This window comes from Petromyzon marinus, chromosome 7, assembly GCF_048934315.1.
Source record: "Petromyzon marinus isolate PM22_M1 ecotype Great Lakes invasive population chromosome 7, UKy_Petmar_22M1.pri1.0, whole genome shotgun sequence".
In the NCBI taxonomy this organism is placed as follows: Eukaryota; Metazoa; Chordata; class Hyperoartia; order Petromyzontiformes; family Petromyzontidae; genus Petromyzon; species Petromyzon marinus.
Genome location: NC_133673.1, coordinates 9908267 through 9934888, shown reverse-complemented (window position 1 = coordinate 9934888; position 26622 = coordinate 9908267). Strand labels below are relative to the sequence as shown.

At 46.6% G+C, this 26622-nt stretch overlaps 1 protein-coding gene and 1 long non-coding RNA gene across 3 annotated transcripts; one reads left to right on the top strand and one right to left on the bottom strand.

The window, feature by feature from the left end:
- Positions 1 to 1794: 1794 nt before the first annotated feature.
- LOC116939947 (uncharacterized) lies at positions 1795 to 13011 on the top strand. Of its 2 annotated transcripts, none has more exons than XM_032949024.2 (3): positions 1795 to 2495; positions 5927 to 6074; positions 9588 to 13011. In XM_032949024.2, exons 1-3 carry the CDS (start codon positions 2459 to 2461, stop codon positions 10081 to 10083), a joined length of 681 nt encoding a protein of 226 aa, XP_032804915.2. In that variant the 5' UTR covers positions 1795 to 2458; the 3' UTR covers positions 10084 to 13011. The 2 variants fall into 2 exon arrangements, with proteins under 2 accessions (XP_032804915.2, XP_032804916.2); XM_032949025.2 differs by lacking the exon at positions 1795 to 2495 and adding an exon at positions 2515 to 2644.
- Positions 13012 to 13039: 28 nt separating this feature from the next.
- LOC142924023 (uncharacterized) lies at positions 13040 to 19724 on the bottom strand. The gene is made up of 2 exons (XR_012941157.1): positions 19634 to 19724; positions 13040 to 17259 (listed from the first exon to the last, which is right to left on the bottom strand). It is a non-coding gene; the product is annotated as an uncharacterized LOC142924023 (long non-coding RNA).
- Between the last annotated feature and the right edge of the window lie 6898 nt (positions 19725 to 26622).

The following is a 26622-nucleotide window of genomic DNA, read 5'->3' as shown; positions in this document are numbered from 1 at the left end:
GCTCGATGAAGACCTCCCCACGCCGTGGCGGTGATGGGGGTTGTTTAACCATACTTCACCACGATGGTCAGAGCCGGTTGGGTGAAGTGGTGGGATCACTTGAACGGAAATCGAATTCAAGGGGCCGGGTTCATAGTGCAGTGTGCTAACCACAGCGCCACCGCTCAGGTTGGAAACACCTTTATATGTCTTGCAAAGAGTGTTTTACGTATGTCAGTGAAATCATCCTTTTTCTGACCGTTATGATATATCCGTCTTAAGTAACAACCCCAATGTAATATGTTTTGCTGTTGTGTTATTCAATCGCTTGAAACAAAGCACCGTGACCATCAACTCACTCCACCTGAGATCCAGATGATACCACGGGCTTGGTGAATTCATGTGCTAATTGCTAGCACCCTGGACTCGCAATCCATTTGAAACATCGGAGGACGTTTCACGAATCACCTCCGACTCTGCACACTCGGCATCAATCGGCAGCCATTCCGTCAGATCTCAGAAGCTCAGCCGGTTTGAGCCTGGAATTAGTGTGCTCTGATGGGCGGCCTCCGTGCATGTGTCTGCCATAAACTTTGCGATGCTACGTGGTGGGTAGCAGAGGGCAGTGCGACACAATTCGTTGTACGAATCGTGTTATACTGCACTGGTATGGCCCCGTGGAGCCTAGGGTTTGGTGGTGGAGCACACGCGTGTTGCGAAACTCCCTCCCCGTGGGTGTCGAGGTGCCATGCCCTGGCTTTCCAGGAGAAGGGCGGGTAGAGTGGACTCAACTCGTTCCGTCTGCGTGGGATACAGCGTTTCCCTCTCGCACGCGTCAATTGTATCCGGGTATCCCGGTTTCTACCCACATGTAAACACTCGTTATTTCCCGATAACGCAGACCCTTGGCAATTGTTGACTGTTACTATTCGCATTACAAGTTGAAATGACGATTATCATCGAGCCTGAGTTTGTTTATCTCCGTGCAGGCTTGGCCGTTAGGTCACACAGGAGGTTATATTGATGCTTGGCACGGGTGACCACCAGTTGTTGCCAGGTGCTATAGAAGTGTTGCTGGGAGGTGCTTTGAGGTGGCAGCACAGAAATTACGTGCGCTCCACAGACAGCTTTGGTTCACTCGCTCAATCGAGTCGGTTCATTTAATCTGTATTTGCGGAGCGCTGAGTGCTATTACCCGCACACGAGTAGGCTTTCTCCGGATACAACCGTTTTCTCCCCATTCACTTGTGCTCTCGAAGGTCTGGAGATGAAGAGACGAGATCAGCTCACACGAAGAAGCGAGATGGATCGGTGGCGTCACAGGACCGTGAGAGATGGCGATGACATGGGGAGGCCTTCATCCAGCAGCGGATACATGATGATCCTGTGGCCAAACTACCCCGGAACGCCCGTGAACTCGTCAGATCTCAGAAGCTAAGCAGGTTGTGCCTGGTTAGTGCATAATGTGTTACAGGGATGCTGCTGGGCTGCGTTATGAACAGCAGAGCAGAGTTTTTTCCAGCAAAATCCAATGTTGAACGTACTTCTATGCTCCCGCGTCTATGCCCCCCTCCCCCTCCCCTCCCGCCTTCACAAATCCGCACTGCCCAGCGTGGTGAAATATCGTCAAATGACCCCTGCAACCCACACTGCGTGGCGGCGGGAGAGCGGCGTGGGTGCTGGTTCAGATACCACTCACCACTGATGTAAGCCTTGGCCGCTCATCGAACTCACGTTGCTGGGTTTACGGCGCAGCGCGCTCAACCGCTGCGCAAAACCGGCTCCACTCGAAGCTCCGTCATTACCCCGGGTGATGTCCCACTTGGCTCGGGAAATGTGTAAACGATGAAGCAATAATGACATTAACTATTCAGTCGAATTATACAAAACACAACAAAGGATAGTGCAGGGGTTGGGGAGCGGGGGTGTCTTGAAAGTGGAGCTGTAAAATAATAATAAGCGCCCCATCTGCGCTATCCAGTGGCGCTTAATGAAAAGTTGTTTTTAAGTGGTGGGCCCATTCATACAACACCAACCCCACGACGCCCACACCACATTACCGTAATGAGATATCGGCACAAAACATGCGTTTGATTGGGCAATGATGACACAAGCCTCGATATATATAGTTTGAGGGCCACCAGTATATAAGGATTATTTGTCTCTCTGTACGTGGTACAAATCAGCCTCGACGCGACTCTTACGTGTCGACAAAGTACAGCAGATATACTCACAAAACATTTCATTGCGGGTTCGCACGGTTGGCTACGGACGGTGCGAAAGAAGTTCAGCATACTACATACATACGAAACTACTTGGCATTAACGGGTAACGTGTAACGGGACAGTGTACGTAGAACACAAGTTGCTGCTGCTGGTTGTTGCAGGCACATATATAGATTTATAGGGCTAAAGCTTACAAGATCTATATTCTGTACCAAGTATTCTTCAGTATCGTCCGTCCTGTATTGACGGTGGCTATGATGGCTTTGGAGCGGCTGAGAGGTATACGCGATGGTGAGTATTATTTCTATTTCAGACTGTTTATCTCATAGGTAGGGTATAGACGCATTCCCTGCATTTTTTGAGCCCGAGGAAAAGCGACGCGCTCGCCGGCGCCGATGGCAATTCCTCGCAGCAGCGGACGTGGTGGAGTGGCGAGACTCGTACGTGGTGTGTGTGTGTGTGCGCGTCTGTCTGTCTCTGTGTGTGTGTCTCTCAGTCGTAATGTACGATAAGAAGTGATTTGTACAGATAACCTAATTTAACACCAAAGCGCAGTGATGTTAATGTATATTCGCTGTACCCTTGAGCGGTTTTTCACTCGTCTTTAAAATGAAAGCAGTTAGTTTGATGATGATGATGATGAGTACTAAACAGTATTGTGATTATGTGCACGTGCGTTTGCATGTTCGGTGAATATTTGGTTGAATTTGAATAAGACGCCGAGAAGTTGTATGGTTGTATTTGCATGCGATGTGTCCGTGTTGAATTTCACTGCCTGCAATAGATGATGACCTATCTACAAGATAAAATTCAGTGACAGTCACTGGCGAGACCAACCTCTCCACCTTGGATTTTAACGCTGCAACTTTGCAGCGATTTTAAAACCCCAGTAACTAAAAAAAAAAATGTGTAGCCTATTACTTATTTGTGCCTGCCTGAATTTTAAAAGTTCAGAATTTTGCTTGGGGAGAGGGTACTGTTTGCTGCTGCTGAACGTAATTATAACTCAGCTCAGGTAAGGCTATTTACGTGGAGTTTTATTTAATTTTATTAAATCTTGTATGTGTAGTTATTTTAAATGAGATTATCACCGATTGACACATATGAACAAATAAAATCAACTTTTAATACATTAGTCAGTGACACTCTGGCTTTACAAAGACAAATATAATAAGCGACATTTAAGGGCATTGGCCCTTTTCACAGCACCTACAGAGGTCAGAGAGGTAGCCTAAGTGCTCTGAGGAAGGGTCGTTGCCCGAAACGTCACAATATTAAGACAAATAGTCATATTTTCTAAGGAGACCCGGTAAATATGAAGCGAGACAGTGTGCCCGACCTAATGCCAGATTCACTGCAATGTGCAGTCAAGCAATGCCGAGGGTAATTGATCATAATTTTAAACCTAAAAGAAACAAAGTGAAATATTTAGATAGGTATTGCATGAGGTATTTTATATATCTTTAAATGATGTGCATTCCTAGTATCCGAGTGGTTGATCTAATCGTCCGTTAAACACATTGAGATAGAGTGACTATTTGTAAATTGAAATAATTATGATTTCAACTTGTAATACGCCACGGCACAGTATCCGCTCGCTCTAGTAGAAAGAGGACGTCTTAGAGGCGCGAGGAGGAGGAACCACAGACCGAGGCAGCCACGCGATGAGCCGGCGCTAACAATTGCCCAAGCTCTGCGATCCTCTATGTAATGAAGGAGTTATCGGCCAATTAATGAGTGTTTACATGTGGCGAGGAACCTAAAGCACCCGGAGAAAACCCACGCGTGCGAGGGGGAAACACTCTATCCCATACGGACGGCACTTGTGGAGTCCACATTTATTTTTTGCTGTACTGCCTTCTCCTGGCAAGCCAGGGGTATGGCCTTCTCCTGGCAAGCCAGGGGTATGGCCTCCTGGCAAGCCAGGGGTATGGCCTTCTCCTGGCAAGCCAGGGGTATGGCCTTCTCGGCGGCCCACGGGAAGGGAGTTTAGCATCATTTGTGCGATCCACCAATCCTCGCTGCTGTCTCCACAGTGCTGGATTACTGGACGTGCGTTGCAGGAACCGCCCGGCTAAATCGCCAGACACAATAAGGTCCCACGTGTAAGGATGATCAACCCTTGAAAAAATAAAAGTTACAGAATTTCGTATTTAGTTGGCGGAAGACGGAATGCTCATAATAAAATGCCGTAGTGCCAATTGTTTACTCAGGAAATCGTCTGAGTCTCAAAATTCTTACCGATGTTTGATAAATAAATAATTTTAAGTAACAAGGGATTGCTTGTCATAGGTGAAACATTACTCGATTAACTGTAGTTGTGACAATTGCCCATTTTAGCCATAAAATCACTATTTATTGATAGTGGGGTAGTACTATCGTTAGTCGTGTCTGTAAGCGTGTGTGAGCGTGCAGCACTTGCCCCAACAGTATGTTTAAGGGGGGATCTTTTTTTAAGGGGGGGTCTTTTTTATGAGCGTGCGCTACGAATCCGGCGACCCGAGTTCGATTCCCGCTCACGGCCAACACGAGTGACGATTATCTGAACCGATCTTGGGCTTCCCCTAGGTGGCTTCAGCGTCAAATAAGTACCTGGAGCGGTGTGTAAACATCGCCACTGGGGAGACAAAGGCGGCCGGGCATGGTGCTGGCCACCCACCCCCTCGTGTACCGTTCCGGCCTTCACAGGTGCTCACTAACAGCACTTGCCCCAACAGTCTATTACAGGCTTAACGGGGGATGTTTGTGCTTGATTGTAAGTGAGGAGCCCGTGGTATAGAGGTTAGCACGCACCGTTACGAACCCGGCCACCCGAGTTCGATTCCCGCCTACAGCCAACAACATTGATTATCTGAACCGGTCCTGGGCCTCCCCCCTCTGTTGGATCAGCCATAAGCCAATACCTGGTCTGGTGTGTAAACATCAACATTGGGGAAACAAAGGCGGCCGGGCGTGGTGCTGGTCACCCACCCCCCTCGTGTGCCGTTCCGGCCTTCATAACAGCACTTTCCCCAACAGTCTGCTAAGCCAATAAGGGGAATCTTTGTCTTTTGGGGAGCAATAAGTGATGTATTGGCACTGTGCAACGAACCCGGCGACCCGAGTTCATCTCATGACCAAAATCAGTGACGGATAGAAATGAACCGGTCCTGCCTTAAATGAGTACCTGGTGCGATGTTTAAGGCATCAGCATTGGGAAGGCAAAGGCGGCCGGGCGCGGTGCTGGCCACCCACCTCCTCGTGTGCCGTGCCCACCGGGCTAGGAACTTCACAGGTGCTTTCTAACAGCACGTGATGTTCGGCTACAATGGGGTGGGAGGAGGAGGAGGAGGGGGTGTTGATCTTTATATACAGGGTGCTTCAACAACAACAAAAAATGTTAACACTTCTGAGAATTTGCAACAACACCGCAAGCAATGTGCCGCCGCCTCCGGGCTCTGGAGACCACCTGGAGACGATTCCCAGGCACCACGCGTTGACAACGACGATGGCGAACACGTGGGAGAGACTCTCTCAAATTTTGAAGCTACAAACACACATTTGTTACCACGTTACAGTGTGGGTGTGTGTGTGTATATATATCCGTTCTTTTCCCCATTAAAAAAAAAACCGCTCAGTGTTGAAAAAACTAATTTTGAAGCACCCTGCACTATCTACGCACGGGGTGTCCGGCGCTATCGGCTCTCGCTCATGCCGTGCCATCTCCGTCTCTCGCTGTGCAGACTCGTCCGGGAGGCGCGCGGTGAAGACGATGTTCGCGTCGGAGTGTCATCCTGGGTGCGCGGTGCGCGCCGCGGCTCTGCTCTGCCTGCTGTCGCTGATCAACAGCTCGAGTGGGCTGCCAGCGGACTCGCGCAACACGGGCCTCCAGTGAGCGACATCCGCACAGAAATAGAGAGAGAGAAAAAAAAAGACGAAAGATCTCTTCGTCTGAACAAACTGCCGGGGCAAAGTGCCGTTAGCGAGCGCCTGTTAAGGCCCGGCACGGCACACGAGGGAGTGGGGTGGCCAACGCCATTGCCCCCGCCGGCCTTTGTCTCCCCAGTAGCGATGTTCGCACATCGCACCAGGTACTCATTTGAGGCTGAGTCGACCTAGGGGAGACCCAGGACCGGTTCAGATAACCGTCACCGGTGTTGGCCGTGAGCGGGAATCGAACCCGGTGTCGCCAGGTTCGTAGCGCAGCGTAGCGCTAACCGCTGCAACGCCGCTCCCCACACACACACACAAAGACACAAAGACAGACACACACAGACACTCACAGACAAATACTTGTTGGAGGCAAGTTGCCGTTTGCGAGCAGCGCCTATGATGAAGGCCGGCACGGTGCATGACAGGGGTGGGGTGGCCAGCACCACGCCCGGCCGCCTTTGTCTCCCCAATGTTCATACACCTCACCAGGTTATTTTATGTACCTGGTGCGAGAGGGGGAAACACTCTATCCCATTTTAACACGTAGGCTTTCGCGACCATTCCCCTGGAATGAACGAACTCTATCCCATGCCACGAGAATGCAGTACAGCGAAAATGTGAGTGCACATTTTCGCTGTGCTGCATTCTGAAAATGTGAGTCTGCATTTTCGCTGTAACGCATTCCCCTGGCAAGCCAAGGGTACGGCGCCTCTACGTCCACAGAATGGGAGTTTTACAACATTTGTGCGATCCACCAATCCACACCTCCTCAGTGCTCGATTACAGGCGTGTGCCATCTCCGCCCATCACGCTTATACTCACAAATATTATCTCACAGACAAAGATCCCCCGTATAGAATTAATAGACTTTTGAGGCAAGTGCTGTTAGCAAAGTAGCACATATGAAGTCTGGCACTGCACGCGAAGTGGTGGGTGGCCAGTACCAAGCCCTGCCACCTTTGTCTCCCCAGTGGCGATGTTTACACATCGCACCAGGTACCCATTTGAGGCTGAGTCGATCTAGGGTTGGCCCAGGATTGGTTCAGACATTCGCCCTTGGCCATCAATCGAACTCCGGTCGCCGTGTTTGTCGTGAACCACTAAGCTACAGTCCCACCCACAGAGACGCACGCTCACAGACGCACTTAGTCATTCACACATTCACACACTGATACACGCTAAACACAGACACATTCACACATTCACAGACACAAACTCAAACACAATCACAGACTTATACTTAGTCATCACATCATAGACATTAACCCACTCACAGAGACACAGAGGCACACCTAAAATCACATTCACACACTTGTCACATTCATACACTTGTACACATAGACATTCACGCAGTCAAACACACAAATTCATATTCAGATCCTCAGGGTCGCAGAAACACACAGAGACACACATTCATGCATAGGAAGACACTCAAATATGTACATGCACATTCAGACACACAGACGCTCACAATTGTCCATATAAGAATACTCACAGACTCACACACATAGCAATCACACTTTTACACACAATCATAGATTAATTCAAATATAACCATTCAATCAGACACTCACAGTTATACACATGGCCACACGCAAAGCCTTTTACAGACTGTTGGGGCAATTGCTGTTAGCGAGCACCTATGAAGGCCGGCACGGCACACAAAGGGGGTGTGTGGTCAGCACCGCGCCCGGCCGCCTTTGTCTCCCCAACGCTGATGTTTACACACCACATCGGGTCAACATTTAAGGCTGAGTCGACATAGAGGGAGGCCCAGAACCGATTCAGATATTCGTCACTGGTGTTTGTCGTGAGCAGAAATTGAACTCAGGTTCGGAGCGCAGTGTCTGAACTACTGCACTACCGCTCCCCGCATGCATTCACGCACACTCACAGACAAACATAAATGTACATAAATGTACACACAACATTCCATGGCGTTACTGCTCAAAGCACATCCTGCAATACTCACATTCATTTGGTGTTGCACTGCTGATGGGTTAATTTCCACGTTCCTATGGCAGGGACCAACGTATGATCTTTTAGATTGAGCCGAAACTCAAAACTCTTCGCGTGATCGACCCATTTTGACTCAATTTTATCTTTAATGTCTCGAACTCTACACTTGTATTTAAACCCGCGACAGTGGAAGCTCTGATCGTCTGTCTTCAGACAGGAGGAGCTAATTGAGACAACCAGTCACAGTCTCTTATGCGAGAGACACCCAGCGACCAATAAAAGATGGTGCAGTATAGAGACACGAAGCTGTATCTCTAACGCTTGATTCGTCCCTTGAATTCCAGGGCGTTTAAATGATTCTGAAACGAGCTGGATCAAGTAGCAATGGTGGTAGGGGGGAGGGGGTAATGTGAAGTATTCAAAGGAGCTAATGAAGGCTTATACGGTAATTTAGGGGGCACAGCATGCTGACCACTCCTGCCGCCACCATCTAAAGATTTGGGGGGGGGGTGAGCTTTCCCACTCTGCCCCCCCCCCCCCCCTGTGTTCCCATCATTGCCTATGCTTGGATTTGTCGTGGTGGTGGTGGTTGGTTGGTTGGTGGTGCACTACAGTAACCCAGCACTTACGAGTCGAGAGGTGGTGGATGATGGAGAGTTGCTGAAACTCCAAAATCCCGCTGGACTGCGAGCCTGGCCAGAGGATTGGTGTGCGGCAAACGGGTTGTGCGTCCGTACGTTTGAACTTTTGAGCGTTTCCCCCTCTGTTACATAGGGCGTTTACTCTCCGGGTACACTCCGGTTTCCTCCTACACTGCAAACCCTTTTTTGGTTTGATGAAACTCACGCATAACGAGGGCGTTGAAGGTGATCTTTGTTTAAATGAAATTATTGTAACCACAATGCAGATATAAATATAATAAGACAATGCGTATAATATCAGAGTTTTTGTTTGCATGCTCACCACAAGTATATGTGGGTAATGCAGACATGATTCCTTGCAAAATGTTTCAGTTTGGTGTGTTAACATATTAACACGACTGTTTTATTGGCAGAAAGGGTAAAACCTATTCTTATGAAATGATTGTAGCTATTTGTCGGTTATGATTCGTTATTATAATTACTTAATTATTATCATTCAAATGCATAATTATTTAATTAAATGCCGTTAAAGATAACGAAATTATTAATTATCATTATTTCATTTTTATAATTACAGTAATTAATGATTTCGTTATATTACCTATGACCAAATCATCGTGAACGCTCTGAATGCTATCACATCTTGAAAGCTGTGCAGGTTTAGCACGTGAATTATGTTATTCAATCTATCTTCTTCAGATCTCTGAGTCGTCTCGTTCCCTTGCGTTCTTCTGACCGGCTAAACAATTCGCAATCAAGTTGCGGCGTTCTATAATCATTGTTGTTCAACGACTACTTAACCGCACTTTAAACTTCTTTCACGTGACGCACGTCTTCCGATTGTCTCTCTCCCCGCGCAACGACCCGACAGACGCCGTTCCGTGGCCGAGCAACAGTTCATGCACGACAAGGGCCGCGTGCTTCAGGAGCTGGGCCGCCGCCTCTGGGTCCAGTCCGTGGTGGGCGAGGTGCACACGGCCATGGGACGCGATGCCAACCGCGTGGCCTCCCACGCCCCACGATCCCTCGCAGCCGCCGCCACAGATGCCGCCGGTGCAGCCTCCTCCACCCACTTGATCCCCTGGGGGGGAGCCCGCTCGGCTGACCCCGCCGCCGCCGTCGCCGCCGTCGCCGCCGTCGGGCACCCCCCGATTAAGAACCCGGCGTCCGGGAAGGCGCTCGCCCATCGGCGCGCGCTGTCCCTGCAGGAGACGGACGCCAACGGCCCCACGTGGAGACACGGGAAGGCGGCGGCGGCGGCGGCGGCGAGCAAAGGGGTGGCCAGGCTGCACGCGTCGCGCGAGCTGGGCAAGGGGGCGCGCAACGCGAGGTCCGTCACGGTAGCGAGGTCCGGCCCGTGGCGTTAATGCGAGCGGGCGAGCGAGCGAGCAAATTTGCGAGCCCACGTAGAAGTTGTACATGGACCACATTTATTACGCGGCGATATTCGGGCACGCGGTGTCGCGGGCGATGTCCCATCGGCAGTGCGCCTACTGGCGTCAATTTAGTAAATCCCCTTTCCGTGACAATGTCTCCGCATGAAAGTAGAATACCCAGCTTCTTTGGGGCTCATCAGCAGTCAATCATGCTAAACAAATGCAGATGTTATCGGTACGTGCCCTCTGTCTCTCTCTATGCCATGGGCAGTCCGTAAAAACAAATATTTGGAGTGCATTTTGCACTGATGGCCCATGATGTTGAAAGAAGACACTTGACCCTGCTGATAAGCCCTAGTAGGGCAAAACCAGTTCAAAGTTTACGTGTTTATTCAAAATGCTGCCGATTAACACAAGTCTCGATGCCGAATAGGCCAAAGTAAAAAAAACACATACTATTTGTTTTATGTGGAAATGCGTAACGTCAGATGATTGATTTAAGCTACTAGCTTTATTCATTAGAAATCCACGGCAGCAGTGATATTAATTGGTGGCTCACTAATGCCAGTGATGGTATGTATATAATGGTCTTCGATTATTTAGTTCATTGCCATTAACTTTATTTATAATGCACAATTCACCAAACAGGATGCAATGCACAGCCACCAGAATCATAAACATATACGTGTAGTAAAGGATGGAGATCTGGAATAGACATGCGCTAAAGGAGAAAATACATTCAAAGACCGCTGAGAGTCAGTGCGGTAAAACTAGTCAATGTAAAAAGCAGAAACGAATTATAATATACACACTGTGTAACAAAATAAATAGGGAGGACCCGTAAACACAATTAGTTCGGATTAAAGACAGATTAAAGCAACCGGCGACACCCCCCCCCCCCCCCCCCCCCGTAATACCGTACGGCAAATGAATCAATCATATTTCTAAGAGTAGAACCGCGTAGCAGCCTGCAAAACAAAAAGGCAATTGAGGACTGCCGCGGATTTCTTTGAGCCCCGTTGATGCAGATTGCCGGAGTGAGGCTGAGAATCGCCGCTGCCTTTGTCGTCGAAGGCCCTTCCTCACGCGACCTCCAACGAGGGTCATCGAGACGTGAACACCCTTTTTTTTGCGGCCGAGAAACGCAAGAGGGCCGATGTGCCACTGCAGGTAATTCAGAGAGCTCAGCTCTCTACCACACTGCCATCGGCCCCCTGGTTTTGTTTGTTTTTGGTTTATCCACAACCATTGCTCGGGGTGTAACGGTCACGTTGATTCATCGGTTGACGTCGATTCTTCAGCTCGCGGCAACACGCGTTGTTGATTCGCGCACATGACAGCGTTTCTGGTCGCCTTGCAATGGTTTGGCGTGACTACACCAGCCGCCAGAGACCGCTACATTCGCCACAATGTAAAAAAACAAAAACGTATAAGCGAACTCCTGAATTGAACGTCGTGACGCTGAATCCCAACAGATATATATATATTTACCCCTTGTCATAACGTAGTAAGCATGTTGCATTCGGCTTTAGCGCAATAGTTGGTCTCATTCATTGACTTACTGGTGTAGCGATCGAGTTGGGGGTCTCAATCTCATTGCTTGCACCCAGGGCCCGTGTCAGACAGGGACCTGCCACTCGTTCATTAGGCACGCTGATGAAGCAGCGAAACCTTTAGGAGCCAAATGTATGTACGTTGAACTTATTTCACCCCGTACGTAGCCGATCGAAGTTGCGGGGGAAGGACAACAAACCAAACACAAAAAGCAATTCTATTATATATTTTTTTCCAATCTAAATTCAAAAGTGCATAGCTCCAGTGGCTTCCTAACATCGCAAGAAAGAGCGTTCCAGACACCAAATGATGCGCAGAATTCAACAGTGATTTCTCACGTGTTAAAATTACCTGTTTGTGAGGTTTTACACAGCTGTCGATGGGAGTTCAAGGGGTACATGGGCTTTGTGTCTTGTTTAATTGCGTTACACTGATAACAGAGTTTCTGACAGTTTAATAGGACTATAAAATGAGAAACGCCTCTCATAGAACAATGTTGGGTAGGGGTGCCAATTGTCCTCGAGCCTTGAGATGTTTGCGAGTGATTGTCGCGTTAGAACTGCAATACCTTCTTGCAACATGTTCCTACAGAGCCACTTTAAGGATCAAAACTCGGCCGATGATGGTGTGATAAGCAAATGACGCCTCCCGTTAGACATAATTCGGGCTTAATGCTCTAATTGTATAAAGGTGATGTATACATGTTAAAGAACGAGATATATCCTCAACCTTATTATAAAACTTACAATGTCACTGCCTTCTAAAGCCTATCACATGCCGACTTTAGGGGGCGTATTGTACCTAATAGAGGGCTTGCGCTACGAATCACACGTGAAACAGCGTCGCAATTTCCGACCGTCTTATACGTCACAAAGTAATGAGATGATTCATTTAGAGCTGATTGCGGTCTCATTAAAAGCCACCTAGTATAGCCTTATGCGACCATAACAAATTATATATTTTTCTCATCAAATTACAATATTAAATGTATCATTTCTTAGGCGTTGCTATACAGTCGACAGACCATACCTTGTAGATTTTTTGGAACCACAATAACACAAGCTTATACATGGTTAGTGGCTGCAAAACCCCCTTTGTCAACCTTCTTTACACAATTGGCGGTCGGTCTCTCGTTTTCTGCTGCTGATGGTGCTCCCCAAATCTGGAACTCTTTCCCCTCATCGTTCAAATTCGGACTCAAGACCTTCCTCTTCTCCTGAGTCAATGACTGACTGACTGACTCTCTTCTCTGACTGACTGACTCTGTTAAGTGTCTCTGGCTGCTGCTACCCTACACACAGCATCACCTTTCGGTGGTTCCCATGATGCGCATCATAATATTTCCAATCGATCGATCGATCGATCCATCAACAAATTATTTTTTGAGACCATGTGACAACACAAATACAAGTTTATTAAACATGTGTTAATAATAACAACAGTCTAAAAATATCATACAGGTTTGGAATATGAAATGAGAAAGAAAACCATACCCTTGAATTAGTGTTTTGCACAAACTATCTCCAGAAGTTCTATCGTAGCTAGCAGGCCTCCACATTGTTATATATCTCTTGAACATATTGGCATACAGAATAATAAGATTTAGCACAGCATCTTGCTTGTGATGCAGTTGCATGTATACACTCTACACTAATATATTGTATTTCAATTGCAACTGCAGCTTAGGTTTTTAGAGAGCCTAAATTCGACTGCCATCTCACATTGGCGGACAACGAAATAATCTGATCACATGGGCATCAAAAGGACCATGGGTATAGCAACTGCATCTTGTAGAATTTGGGAACCACAACAAAACAGGAGTTTGTTCAAAAGGGGGGTGGTTGAGTGGAGCTGGGAGACCGCAGGGCAGCGAAGACAAACGTACGACAGGGTATTGCACAAAACATCTCATTGAAAGGAGACGGTCAGCGATGGGCATCGGTGCTAATCGCGCCTTCCGATTAGCACGGTCGGTTACGTACGTTGCGAAAGAAGTTCAAAATACATACGTAGGTTAAAAAAAAAGTTTGGTCTTGAGTCCGGAGTTTCGTTTCACGTGATGGGACTCTTGGTGGATGTCACGGCGAGGAGCCTCACTGGAACCGCGCATCTCCTTACCCGGCGATATCTTACCCTTGTCCCATGCTGTGCTCCACTGTCGCCTCTGACCCGAGCGTTACGCTTGTGCGTTCGATCGTGAACGTTTTTGTGTCGTTATTATTTGATGCGTACAATGTGTACTTATGATTTACATGTTTGATCGTGAGTGTGCTAATTGAGCTGCGCGCATCACTGCCAACGTGCGTGCAACGTCAATATGGTGAGGTTATTTGTGTGTGCGTGTGTATTTGTGTATTATATAACGTGTGTTATTTCTGTTAAAGCTATACAGGGCAATCTTTGTCTTTATTTAATGACAACTGGTAAATCTACAAAAGGCTGAAATATTGGGAACGGTGGTGTTAAAGCAAAGAGTGGAGTGACATCTTAATTATCAGGGTCATTAGACTCATCACGTGCAATATAGGCTGTCCGCGGTTGAGTACCTTTAAATTAGCTGCGTTTTCACGTTGACATTTCATTTAGGAATAAAGCAATCCTCATACTCAATGAACTCTCAATTCAACATAATAACACTGCCTTCAAAGGAAAAGTATATAATAGGCGACGCTTCCATACTCATTGGCAAATGAGAAGAGTTCATTTGTACATTTAAGCTCTAGAAATTGTTACATTGGGCTATTGCAATATTTTTGTCTGCGCAAACGAAAACTCACTGAATAGTTACCAGTCTGGCATACACTCTACATCATATGCAAGACAGTAGAGGGACAACTAAACAATTCAAGTTAGGCTATTTAGAATTTCCAGTCTGAAATTTCCAGTCTCAATGACTCCTGCACACTCGCCAACCCTACCGATGGAAGCGGTGTACGCCTATTTAAAATCCTTATACCGCATACTCAGAGTAGCTTCACATTAAAATTTTGTTAAAAATTGTTTTATCACGTATTTGTTTTGAATATTATGCGGTAAAAGGAATTTTTAAAAAATAGGCTTCCTCCAGCTTAAATTGTCAGGGTGGGCGATTGCATTATTGTCTGAATTTTAAAATGTCTCCAGGGGAGTGGAGTAAGAGGCCTACGTGGGGTAAAATTAATTTTTGTCCTGGCGCTCACCACACGTGGCTTTTCTGTTGAGCTGCAAACACCAGCAGCAAGCACGTGCCTCTGGAGGAGAGCAGTAGTTGGCACTTCATGCTGATTGTGGCCGATGGCATGATTATTTCAGTACCGGGACAAAAAAGGCTTTTTTTTACCATCGAACATAGTATGCCTCTCACAACATCCTACCATATCAAATAATTTTCGGTCTAACCTGAAATGTTAGGTTTTTTTTTATGAAGAGCGGGAGACAATTCCAGTTGATTTTCTTGCAGTGTTCGAGGGTATTCGAACTTGGTTGTGTGTTTGGCCAATGTTCAGCTAACTTGCACGGTGAACACGCGCATCATCGATCGGTCAGTGTCAAGGCGGGCGATTCTCTTACGTGGCAAAGTTTCTCGCAAATGTTCAAGACAGTTCCCAAGGTCCTACATGCCTCGAGGATATTACAATAATTCTCCTTATTTCTCGTTTTAATCCAGCACTCGTACCTGAACATTTTTTAGTTCGTTTTTGTACTTTAAATGATGATGACCTATTTATGTATTTATTTATTTATTAACTTATTTCTTTTCATTTTTGCTGGCTGGTTAAATGATTAAAGAATATGTGCACGCAATTTGGACCGCAGTCGAGTGGTGCTGTTTTTTTTTAGAATACATGATTTTTCAAGTCCTCTTTAAGTGCAACAACATCTATTGTTGTACTATACTTCTATACTCCCAAGACCATGCTCCCCATCTTCACCAACCCCACATTGACCAGCATGGTGAAGTATGGTCAAATAACCCTCGGGACACACACATCGTAGGGAGGCCCTCATCCAGCAATGAATTAACAAAGAAGCTGCACAAGTGAAGACAAATGAAATCAAGCTAAGCAAGAATAATAATCAAACAAGGCGAAACATTCAGGCCTTCGTAATTTCAATATGCCACAACTATAGTGAATAACAAGCACATGGTGAAAACAATTCCTTGATTATTGGGTGTAACGACGCATCATAAATCGATCGGTATTGATTGCGATGCAGCCCACTTTTTATCATGTTTATTCCAGAATGTTCCCACAGTTTGACGCACCGTGAAATCGATGCTTTACTTTTTTCATTCATTTACTCCACATACTCGTCAAAAAAATCCGCCTACCTTCTGGACAATGAGATGTCATTGGTCGTTTTTAAAGCCACGCTCTCTTCTTATTCTTCTCTTCCTCGTATGGCGAGGAATTGATCAGCAATGTTCACACGTTCGTGTGGAGGTTGGTAAATGAGCCAGTGAACAGGTCCTGGAGTAGCCTTATGGTGAATGTCTCAAATGCTGCCCGCGAATGTCGAAGTTGCCAGTGGCGTTACTACGTGGTTCATGGTTCGAGATTGGTGACCGTGACCGCACTCTGGGATATTCATAATTATCAGAGATAGTCGCCTCTGTCGTGCAGATAGGCGCAACGGTGGTGAGATGTTAATTACCTCGCCTGGTATACAGGAGGTCGTGGGTTCCATCCCGACCCTGGCGCCCGCCTGTATATTTGGAATTTGAAAGTTCTCCCCGTGGTCGTGTGGGTTTTTCTCTGGGTCCTCCGATTTTCCCTCCACATGTATAAACATGCGTTAAGAGTATTTGATTGCTATAAATTTCCACATATCATTTGTGACCAAGTCGCTTCTGAAAAAGAACTATATATTTCAGTGGGCCTTACCTCGTAAAATAAAAAGTTAAAATAGTATTCTGATCTGGTTCAACACAAAACCACTGTTAGCAGGGAATGTCGAAACTGGTAGGTTCAACCCCTGGGGTCGGGATGAAGTGCTCAATCGGGACTGTGGCATTATCCCAAGTTGCTCCCCACGGAGCCTCGGGATTGAATGAGGGCACTTTGAGGGCTTACACTCGATCCGTAAAATCGCTGTTGCCACGAATTCAAACGTCGGCCGCTCTCGGATGTTGCTGCCTGCAGGGAGCGCCTCCTGGTGGATCACGTGCCCCAATGCAGGGACAGCAAGGAGGTACAACTCAAACCCCGAGTTGAGTTTGTTTAACCAGATGAGAAATTAAGAGATGACCTCTGATATTTACGGTCGTGGGGCAGAGGTATCTCAAGTGAGCAACACAAATAAAGTTCAATACGGCAGCTGCAATCCCAGTGATTTAACACAGCGCAAACTATGTTGATATCATAGCCAACACGGAAATGTTCACTCGACCAGGTGATAACTCATTGAAACAACAAAATCGTGAACAAAACGGACAAAAACCTCAATCAGCCATGATAAATCCACCGCTGGATGAAGGCCTCCCCATTTCGTCGCCATCCCTGACGACCCTGCGATGCAACAATTCACGCAGCACCTACACGAGCTGATTGCATCGCTCCATCTCCACGGTGGAGATCCTCGCCATCCCTTGGTTGCCACTGCTTCGTTATTCTCAACCACCGGCCATCGTCCCTGGGCAAGCAACAAATATAGTGGGATTACAGCATAAGACTATTTTACATACGTATCTCTGTCTGCCATGTCTCACTTGCAACATACAGTGAGGGGAAAAAGTATTTGATCCCCTGCTGATTTTGTACGTTTGCCCACTGACGAAGAAATGATCAGTCTATAATTTGAATGGTAGGTTTATTTGAACAGTGAGAGACAGAATAACAACAAAAAAATCCAGAAAAACGCATGTCAAAAATGTTACAAATTGATTTGCATTTTAATGAGGGAAATAAGTATTTGACCCCTCTCCAAAACATGACTTAGTACTTGGTGGCAAAACCCTTGTTGGCAATCACAGAGGTCAGACGTTTCTTGTAGTTGGCCACCAGGTTTGCACACATCTCAGGAGGGATTTTGTCCCACTCCTCGTTGCAGATCTTCTCCAAGTCATTAAGGTTTCGAGGCTGACATTTGGCAACTCGAACCTTCAGCTCCCTCCACAGATTTTCTCTGGGATTAAGGTCTGGAGACTGGCTAGGCCACTCCAGGACCTTAATGTGCTTCTTCTTGAGCCACTCCTTTGTTGCCTTGGCCGTGTGTTTTGGGTCATTGTCATGCTGGAATACCCATCCATGACCCATTTTCAATGCCCTGGCTGAGGGAAGGAGGTTCTCACCCAAGATTTGACGGTACATGGCCCCGTCCATCGTCCCTTTGATGCGGTGAAGTTGTCCTGTCCCCTTAGCAGAAAAACACCCCCAAAGCATAATGTTTCCACCTCCATGTTTGACGGTGGGGATGGTGTTCTTGGGGTCATAGGCAGCATTCCTCCTCCTCCAAACACGGCGAGTTGAGTTGATGCCAAAGAGCTCCATTTTGATCTCATCTGACCACAACACTTTCACCCAGTTGTCCTCTGAATCATGCAGATGTCCATTGGCAAACTTCAGACGGGCATGTATATGTGCTTTCTTGAGCAGGGGGACCTTGCGGGCACTGCAGGATTTCAGTCCTTCACGGCGTAGTGTGTTATCAATTGTTTCCTTGGTAACTATGGTCCCAGCTGCCTTGAGATCATTGACAAGATCCTCCCGTGTAGTTCTGGGCTGATTCCTCACCGTTCTCATGATCATTGCAACTCCACGAGGTGAGATCTTGCATGGAGCCCCAGGCCGAGGGAGATTGACAGTTCTTTTGTGTTTCTTCCATATACGAATAATCGCACCAACTGTTGTCACCTTCTCAACAAGCTGCTTGGCAATGGTCTTGTAGCCCATTCCAGCCTTGTGTAGGTCTATAATCTTGTCCCTGACATCCTTGGGGAGCTCTTTGGTCTTGGCCATGGTGGAGAGTTTGGAATCTAATTGATTGATTGCTTCTGTGGACAGGTGCCTTTTATACAGGTAACAAGCTGAGATTAGGAGCACTCCCTTTAAGAGTGTGCTCCTAATCTCAGCTCGTTACCTGTATAAAAGACACCTGGGAGCCAGGAATCTTTCTGATTGAGAGGGGGTCAAATACTTATTTCCCTCCTTAAAATGCAAATCAATTTATAACATTTTTGACATGCGTTTTTCTGGATTTTTTGTTGTTGTTATTCTGTCTCTCACTGTTCAAATAAACCTACCATTAAAATTATAGACTGATCATTTATTTGTCAGTGGGCAAACGTACTAAATCAGCAGGGGATCAAATACTGTCTTCCCTCACTGTATGTTGCATTTCTTTCGCAGTGTATGTGATCAACAGTGATAATTATCGGACATGGTTTTAAAATACACGACGACATCAATGAATAGCATATTGGACACGCTGGTTTTGTGGCCACATGCGCAAACTGATCTATGGTGCTCAAACACATATAGGCTCTCACTCAGCCGTGGATTGACAAAGAATCACCCTTGATCACACGTTTCATCGAGAATGAACCGATAATATTCGCCACATTCAACTATCACCGTAATCGCCACACGATGATAACTCTGACAGGGGTACAGCGGTGTGGCACGGCGATCAAGCGTACTGCGCGACTGTAGGAATCCGGCAACCTGGGTTTGACTCCCGGCCATGGCTTACAATGCTGAGTGACCATCAGAACTGGCGCTGGGTCGACCAACCCTCTTCACAAACGTGCATGAACCGGCATGGTGAAGTACGGTCGAACAATTACCGCGACCGACATGGCATAGCGAGGATTATGGACATTGTTATAATGGGGGGGGGGGGGGAAGCATAGACCATCGCCTACACCACGCGTAGATAGGGAACGTTGGTGCAATTTAGCCATCGGGGAACACGCTGGGACATTAATTAATTGGCTAAATAAAATATTGAAAAAGAAGAAAAAAAAACAACGCTAAAACAAAACAACACTCTCTCAAAATTCCATTACCTCTTCGCCTATAGCAGCGATTCATTCGTCTTGCGACAAAAAAACACAGCGGTGATTTAATGCGCTGTGGGTAGCTCGTTCCTGGCCCTGCGAGGTGACACGAGAGGGGAGAGGGGGGGGGTGAAGGGGGGGCCGATAGGTGCGTGATCGCTATATAAGTGAAGGCTCAAGGCTTCCAACCGACTTCACTCCGCTCTTCGTCTCGGTGTCGAACTGTGTTTTTTTCTTTTAGGCTGAAAAGCATTTGCCAAAGAGTCTTGTACTAGTGCCGTATGCTTTTGCGAGCTCTTTACTCGATCGGTGGTGTGTGTGTGTTGTGTGTCTACGTGCTACTGAGCACTCTCACAGCAGTCGCCAATTGATGCAAATAAGCCAATAGCGGTCTCAAGTAATTTACAAATTACTTTCTACCACAAATTAAAATATTTTAAAAGGGCACCTCTTCTCCGTTGTAATACAAAAGGTAATGTATCCTTCGTGCACGTGTTACACCACTATATTAGTATACAAATAAGCGTTGCATATATCCATCAGGTGCTTTATGCTATATTATTTTAAACATACAAAATAACATACTAAACCGTATTAAATATGCGTAATATTATCTGTTATCGCATGTAGACGAATACGAATTATTCGATATGATGCTTTGTAAATGTATGTCGCACATTTTTTATGATTTATAATTATGGTTTATTTTTTAAAAGTCGTAGGCAAAGGAATTCGTTTAATTTGATATATTCATACCTACAACAAGCATACTTATAATTAAGGAAAAGTATTTGAATGCACTGAGATATCGTGGTGGTAAAATCGTAATTAGGTCCATACTGCTCATACTCAAAATCTATGCTCAATTTACCAATGAGGAGATAATATTGCAATTGCCCATAATTTTATATTTATTTGAAAGTGTTATAATAGTCCATCAATATCAGTTCAGGTTTCATGGTTAATTATAGTTTTTGGTTCTTTCGGTAAAGGCACGTAGGTAAATTAGTTTTTTCGCCTGAGGACGACCGCTTGTGTTGCGATCGAAACGTCGTGATATATTATTTTTATTTTGTTTTATTTTTCTATCTACATGACTTTACCGAAAGAACACAAAGAGTATGGATTTCTGCAGTCACGAAAGCTTCAAATCAAGATATTATAGTCTATTTCCCGCATCTCACGGTTGGCTACGTACGGTGCGAAACAAGTTCAACATACATGTATTCATACGTGATCATTTACAGCCTCTTTGACAATCCACTGCTTCACGAAGGCTTGCCAATTAATGTATTATCGGTCGCCAGGTTGTTTGACCATACTTGACCAACATGGTCAATGCGGGTTCGTGAAATGAGGAGGCGAGGGGGGTAAGGTGGTTGGGGGAGTTAGAATCGATTCAGATATCACTCGTAGCTGCTGCTAGCCGCGGCCGGGCATCAAACCTTCACGGTATTATTCAGAGCACAGTGTGCTAACCACTGCACCACCGCTTCCCCGCTGATTACAGCTCCAATATAAGACATAATTTTGGTTTAATACAACTTAATTTAAATCCCTTGTCCACACTACATTTATATTCTGTATTTCACAGTGCGAATGTGTTTGGAAATAATATCCAAGTGCACTTTAGATATGCACGCAAGTGTATTGAAATGTGAATACTGAATGATATGCAAGGGCTTAACTTCTCACTCGATTTCGATTTAAAGCTTTCGTGACAGCAAGGATTCATCTTCTTCTCACTCGATATACAGTATTCCGGAAAGTTCGGAGTAGGGATTATCGGTGTAAGGCACTGCCACTAGAGTACAAGATATGCCTATCCATAATAATGCTATATTATTGTACCCGATGTGCTATAATCTTAAGAACAGTTAGAGGAAAAGATAAGGCGATATGGATGTGACTGGGTGTCGAAAATAGTTCCTGGGTCAGCGTTGTGGACTGTTTGGGCTGAAATTAAGCACTGCATGTGATCAGGGCCGGATTAAGGTGGTGTAGGCCCCTGGACTACAGGTACTGAGAGCCACCCCCCCCCCCCCCCCCCAGTAATATTTTCAAAAGGAAAACAAAGTTAAAGAAAAATCTAGTTTATTTTTACAAGGCTAACAACAAATAAAATTCAGCATTCACAAATAACTTTTCACTTAATCTCTGGAGGCACTCCAGCTGGCGGAGGCCCCTGAAGCCCATGCCTTAATCCGGCCCTGCATGTGATGTGTGTAAATACTGCATGGACAATGCGGGCACTGTATGTAAATTAATTATCTGCCTTAATAGGAAGACACGTAATTGCGCACGTGTTGGGGAATGGCCTGCGATTTGCTATGAATAAAGCTAATTGGAAAACATATAAGTGGCGTTTCCTTTGGCAATGACCCTTGATGTGCTTTGAAGAATATCGATTGCCCGAAACGTCGGCTATTTTATAGATTTCCTTTAAAGCCTGTGTTGTTAACAAGTGCATTGACGTTTGTTGTTGTTGTTAATTGCATATGAAGACTATGTAAGTATGTATACCGGCTCCCCACCCCACACCCCCACTCTCCAACCCATACGCGCGCGCAGCTGAACTGCAGAGCGATGCTGCTGTGCGGATCCCTCGTTGGCCTCGCCGTCTTTCTCGCCTGCTCCGAGGCTGCTCCCTTGGCGCATTCCGTATCCGGCCCAGGAGATGGCGCCATCAGGTAACCCGGTGGTTTCTGCACTCATTTTCAGAGAGAGAGAGACCGCTTTCACCGATAAGACATCATGAGTTCGAGGGCCGCCACGCATTTAAAGTCATTGGGGTTTGACGGCCAACACGATGGGGAGGGGGGGGGGTGTTTACACATCTGTGTATTGTCGGGGGATGCACGTCAGGGACCGCCAGTGGCCCACCGGCCTTGCAAATGAAGAACACTGAAGTCGATCATCATGATGATCATCATGATGATCATCATCACCGTCGTCACCGCCACCTGCGGGGCCCGGGTCCACTCGGCGGAGGTCCGCAAGGCCTCTAGAAGTGGCCTGTGAGTTGTGATCCAGATGCTACGATTTAGAGGCACCGCCGTTTTGCTTTTGTAAAATATATTGTCTCGCTGCACGGCGCTCCGCGAGTTTGACTTGGGGCTTGACAGCTGACAGTGGGGTCCGTGGATTCCCGAATGCTTGGGAACTGCTGGTCCGAGAGTAATGCCGCGTAGCAATTTGGTCCGGATGGTGGATCCATTATGGCACGTACAGCTCTCTCATACAATAACCAGTTACAGAACGCCGTGTCGGTCATGGCGGTTGTATGACCATACTTCACCACGCTGGACAATACCTGTTGGTAAATGGGAGCGGTGGCAGTGAGGGGGGTGGGGGGGGGTAAGTGCAGCCCAAAACTGCGGTGGCACTTGCCACGGATATGTTAGCTGTGGCCGGGAATCGAACTCGCCTTGTACCGGGTTGGTCGTCCAGTGCGCTAACCACTGCGCCACCGCTCCCTCGCCAAATACAATGTCACGGGTGAAAAATATTATTACATCGGGATGTCTTTAGAGTGGCCGTGAGCCGCTTAGACGACATGCGCTGGGCTGCGTGGTAACTGACCATGGTGCTAAAAATCTATCTCCACTCAGTGCGTATGAGCTGTATGCGTTGCTATTAGGACAGAAAAAGGATTTAATTCACGTGTAGGCTGTGCATTTAGAATTCCCCGCTTATATTATTATTATCAGTGCGCGCGTGTTGTGTGCGGTAAATCCAACATAATGTAGAAATAATAAGTGATGATTTACACCCACGTCACAGCCCATTACCGGGTGTGGAACTCCCCACGCTGTCCACTTCAAGGGGTTGTTGGTTGTTTGCGTGCTGCGGCCAGTGGATGTGGCTGCCCAGCACTGCTGCGGATATGACTCGCCCACCGATGTTTGCCGCTGTGGCTTCAGAATCTCACTCAGATGTCCGGCTTTATTAGCACAGTTTGTCGTGCGCCACGATTCCAGCACTCAATCAACCATTGTATAACGAGCAGAGGTTTAGGTTACACGTTGCGAAGTGTGACTGAATACAAATTCTCAAAACGTGAATGTTTGCAATGCACTTTCGTTTCCGAGAAAGAGGCGGTTAATGATAATTACGGTGGCGCTCCTTGGCCCATGACAAGTCGCCCGGAACGCTCCCGATCTCGTCACATCTCGTCAGATCTGGCAAGCTAAGCAGTTTTTGAGCCTGAATTGGTCGCTTGTATGGGCGAACGCCACGCACGGGGCTGTAACATACACACGGCTGTAGAGCTTACGTATGTTGGACTTCTTTCGCACCGTACGTCGCCAACCGTGCTAATAGGTTGCTGGGGTGGGCAGCAGAGGACAGTTCAGCACAATCCACGCTTCCACGGCTATGTTCGTCGCCTCCTGGACGATACAATAACCCCTACGGCCCTCGGAGCGTTGGGAGAGGCGAATCATCCAGCAGTGGAGTAACACGTGCATTCTACGTCGTGACGCATTAACCCGAATTAAATCTCTCGACCCCCCCACACCCCCTCTCCAAACCCTCTTCTTCCACCTCCCACCTCACTCGTTGCCCCACGCGTGTGTCGGCGCAGCAAGCGCTCGGTGGCCGAGCAACAGTTCATGAACGACAAGGGACGAATGCTCAAGGAGATGGGCCGCCGCCTCTGGATGCACTCGATGGTCAGCGAGGTGCACACGGCACCGCGAGGCAGGGACGGAGGGATGCCGCCACGGGCCTCGCTGAGCGGGGTGCGCGCCGGTTCCCGCGTGGCCCTACACAGAACCCTGCGCCACGTGGACCCTGCAGCTGCAGCAGCAGCAGCATCTCACGGCCTGCGTCAGCCAGGGTCCTCGCTCGCTCACCACCTCGACGAGGGCCCCGTGGATGATGGGACGATTCCCTGAGACCGAACGAGCGCGTGCGCGGCCGCTCTCCCTTCCCAGCTAATAACGAGCCCCCCCCCTCCCACCGCCGCCTCTGGCGAGCTTATCTGGATACGGTAATAGGATCACACTTCCAAGTTCGCCTGTGCGTTTTCAGGTTGTACCGAGCGCTATTCGGCATGGTGACTGACGTTTCGCTGCACATGCTGGATGATTATTCTTGGAACTTCATACAGTCAGGTCACGAAGAAGCTCCCAGCACGTGCAGCAACACGTCAGACTAAAGGCTGCGCCACACGTGGTACAACCTCAAAATACATTGGGGAGTGATACGGAACAACCACGCAACCCTAAGAAGCACATTATAATATATTCCCATTACATGAGCACGTAACCGGAACATGTAATCAATTTATATGGCAGGGTAATAGAGATTTAGCATTTGGCAAACTTTAAGGTTTATTAAAATGTGTTTTAATTAGGAAACTGCTGTACGAGTCGGCCGTCTACATAATACAGTAACTCTGTCACGATCATAATATTAAGTCACCTATTCATCCAAGAAAGCCTCGAGTCTTAATTGTTTTAGGATGGTTCACTTGGTATATTTGGCTAAATTCTAAAGATAATTATTTCAATTACCGTTTAATAACATTATTTTGGATGAATCGTCGCACTTTGAATTATGTAATCCTTTCTGATGTTTCTTTAGCATTAATCTGGCTTCATGTATGTGCATCCACCCTGTATGAACCACTCGCACACAATCCATCCCCCTTTTGAGTGTTCAAAAGCGGATCTCGATTGCATAGTGGCGTGCTTTCATCATTATCCTCGGACATACACTTGGATCCAATCCCAAAAAGTGTGCTCATGAGAGTGGCGTAGCCTGGCTGGAAAGGGCCCTGGTAAAAACAATGGAATGGCGCGGGGGGGGGGGACAATCAAATCCCATCTATTCATCGGCCACAATATCCTGGGGCCTTTCTGGCCTGTGAACCCCCAGCGCAAGTCGCAGACTACCTGCACACTAACGGTTACGCCATTGATCGTGATATATCCAATCAATATAACGAAACATTTTATAGCTTTAAGGCAGGGGCGGGTATCCTTTTTTCCGCCAAGGGCCATTTGGATATTTATAAAATCATTCGCGGGCCATACAAAATGATCAACTAAAAAATAAGCCTGTTATATTTGGTCAAACATTTAATTAACTCACTCCTAATGAGATGGCTGGAACTGCTTCTCTTTGGTGAGGCGTGTGATGTTAGCTGGTATTGATGATGTTGCTACTCGCAACTGATTTTCCAGGTTTGCTCCTAGATTGATTGAATTTCGAGTCCCGCCTGCGGTTGCCTTGGCAGGGCCAGACCAAATTATTTCGCGGGCCTCCGACGGCCCGCTGGCCGGATGTTCCCCACCCCTGCTTTAAGGTTTTACTAGCAAGAACAATCCTGCCAATATAAAAGATTGGAAACCAGCTAACGCAGAACAGTAATGACATGAAAATATGTATACAACTAATGCACTATGTCTACAATGATGAGCTAATGTTATATGGAATGTATTTATTTGTATTCTTTCTACATCTTTAAGTTAAGACTGTATTACATTAAGTGATATCAACTGCTACTAAGTAATTATTTACACTTTGAGTTTTGACATATAACTGTAAAGGAGCATTTGCCTAAAATATTGTATTTTTAAATATATTTTAACCATTTCAATAATGACATTTTGAAATACCACGTCCTTACATTCTTTGGTGTTCACACAATAACTTTCATTTATATGAAAATAGGTATTCATACCCCCCGGGGCTTCATTATAGAATTAAAAAATAACAGTGCATTGCAAATATATATTTTTAAATCCATGAAATGATCCCATATACACAGTTTGGCCTTAAGTTCAAATTCTTTCGGTAAGAATTTTTGAAGGAAGTTCCTTTAAATATATGAATGAATTCACAGTATAATTATATTTTTCAGGTTGAGTCACATGTTCTCGGTGAATTCATAAGCCGTGTCCTGAGTGACTCAGAAAACACATTTGACTCAGTGTGCCATGTCTGCTGAGCTGTGTTGAGCAAAACTCTCAACTGGAAACTTGTGGAAT

Coding starts and splice junctions, on each gene's coding strand:
- LOC116939947 (XM_032949024.2), top strand. CDS start 2,459: ATGATGGCTTTGGAGCGGCTGAGAGGTATACGCGATG. Junction 2,496..5,926: donor GCTGAGAGGTATACGCGATG/GTGAGTATTATT, acceptor CTCGCTGTGCAG/ACTCGTCCGGGAGGCGCGCG. Junction 6,075..9,587: donor TCGCGCAACACGGGCCTCCA/GTGAGCGACATC, acceptor ACGACCCGACAG/ACGCCGTTCCGTGGCCGAGC.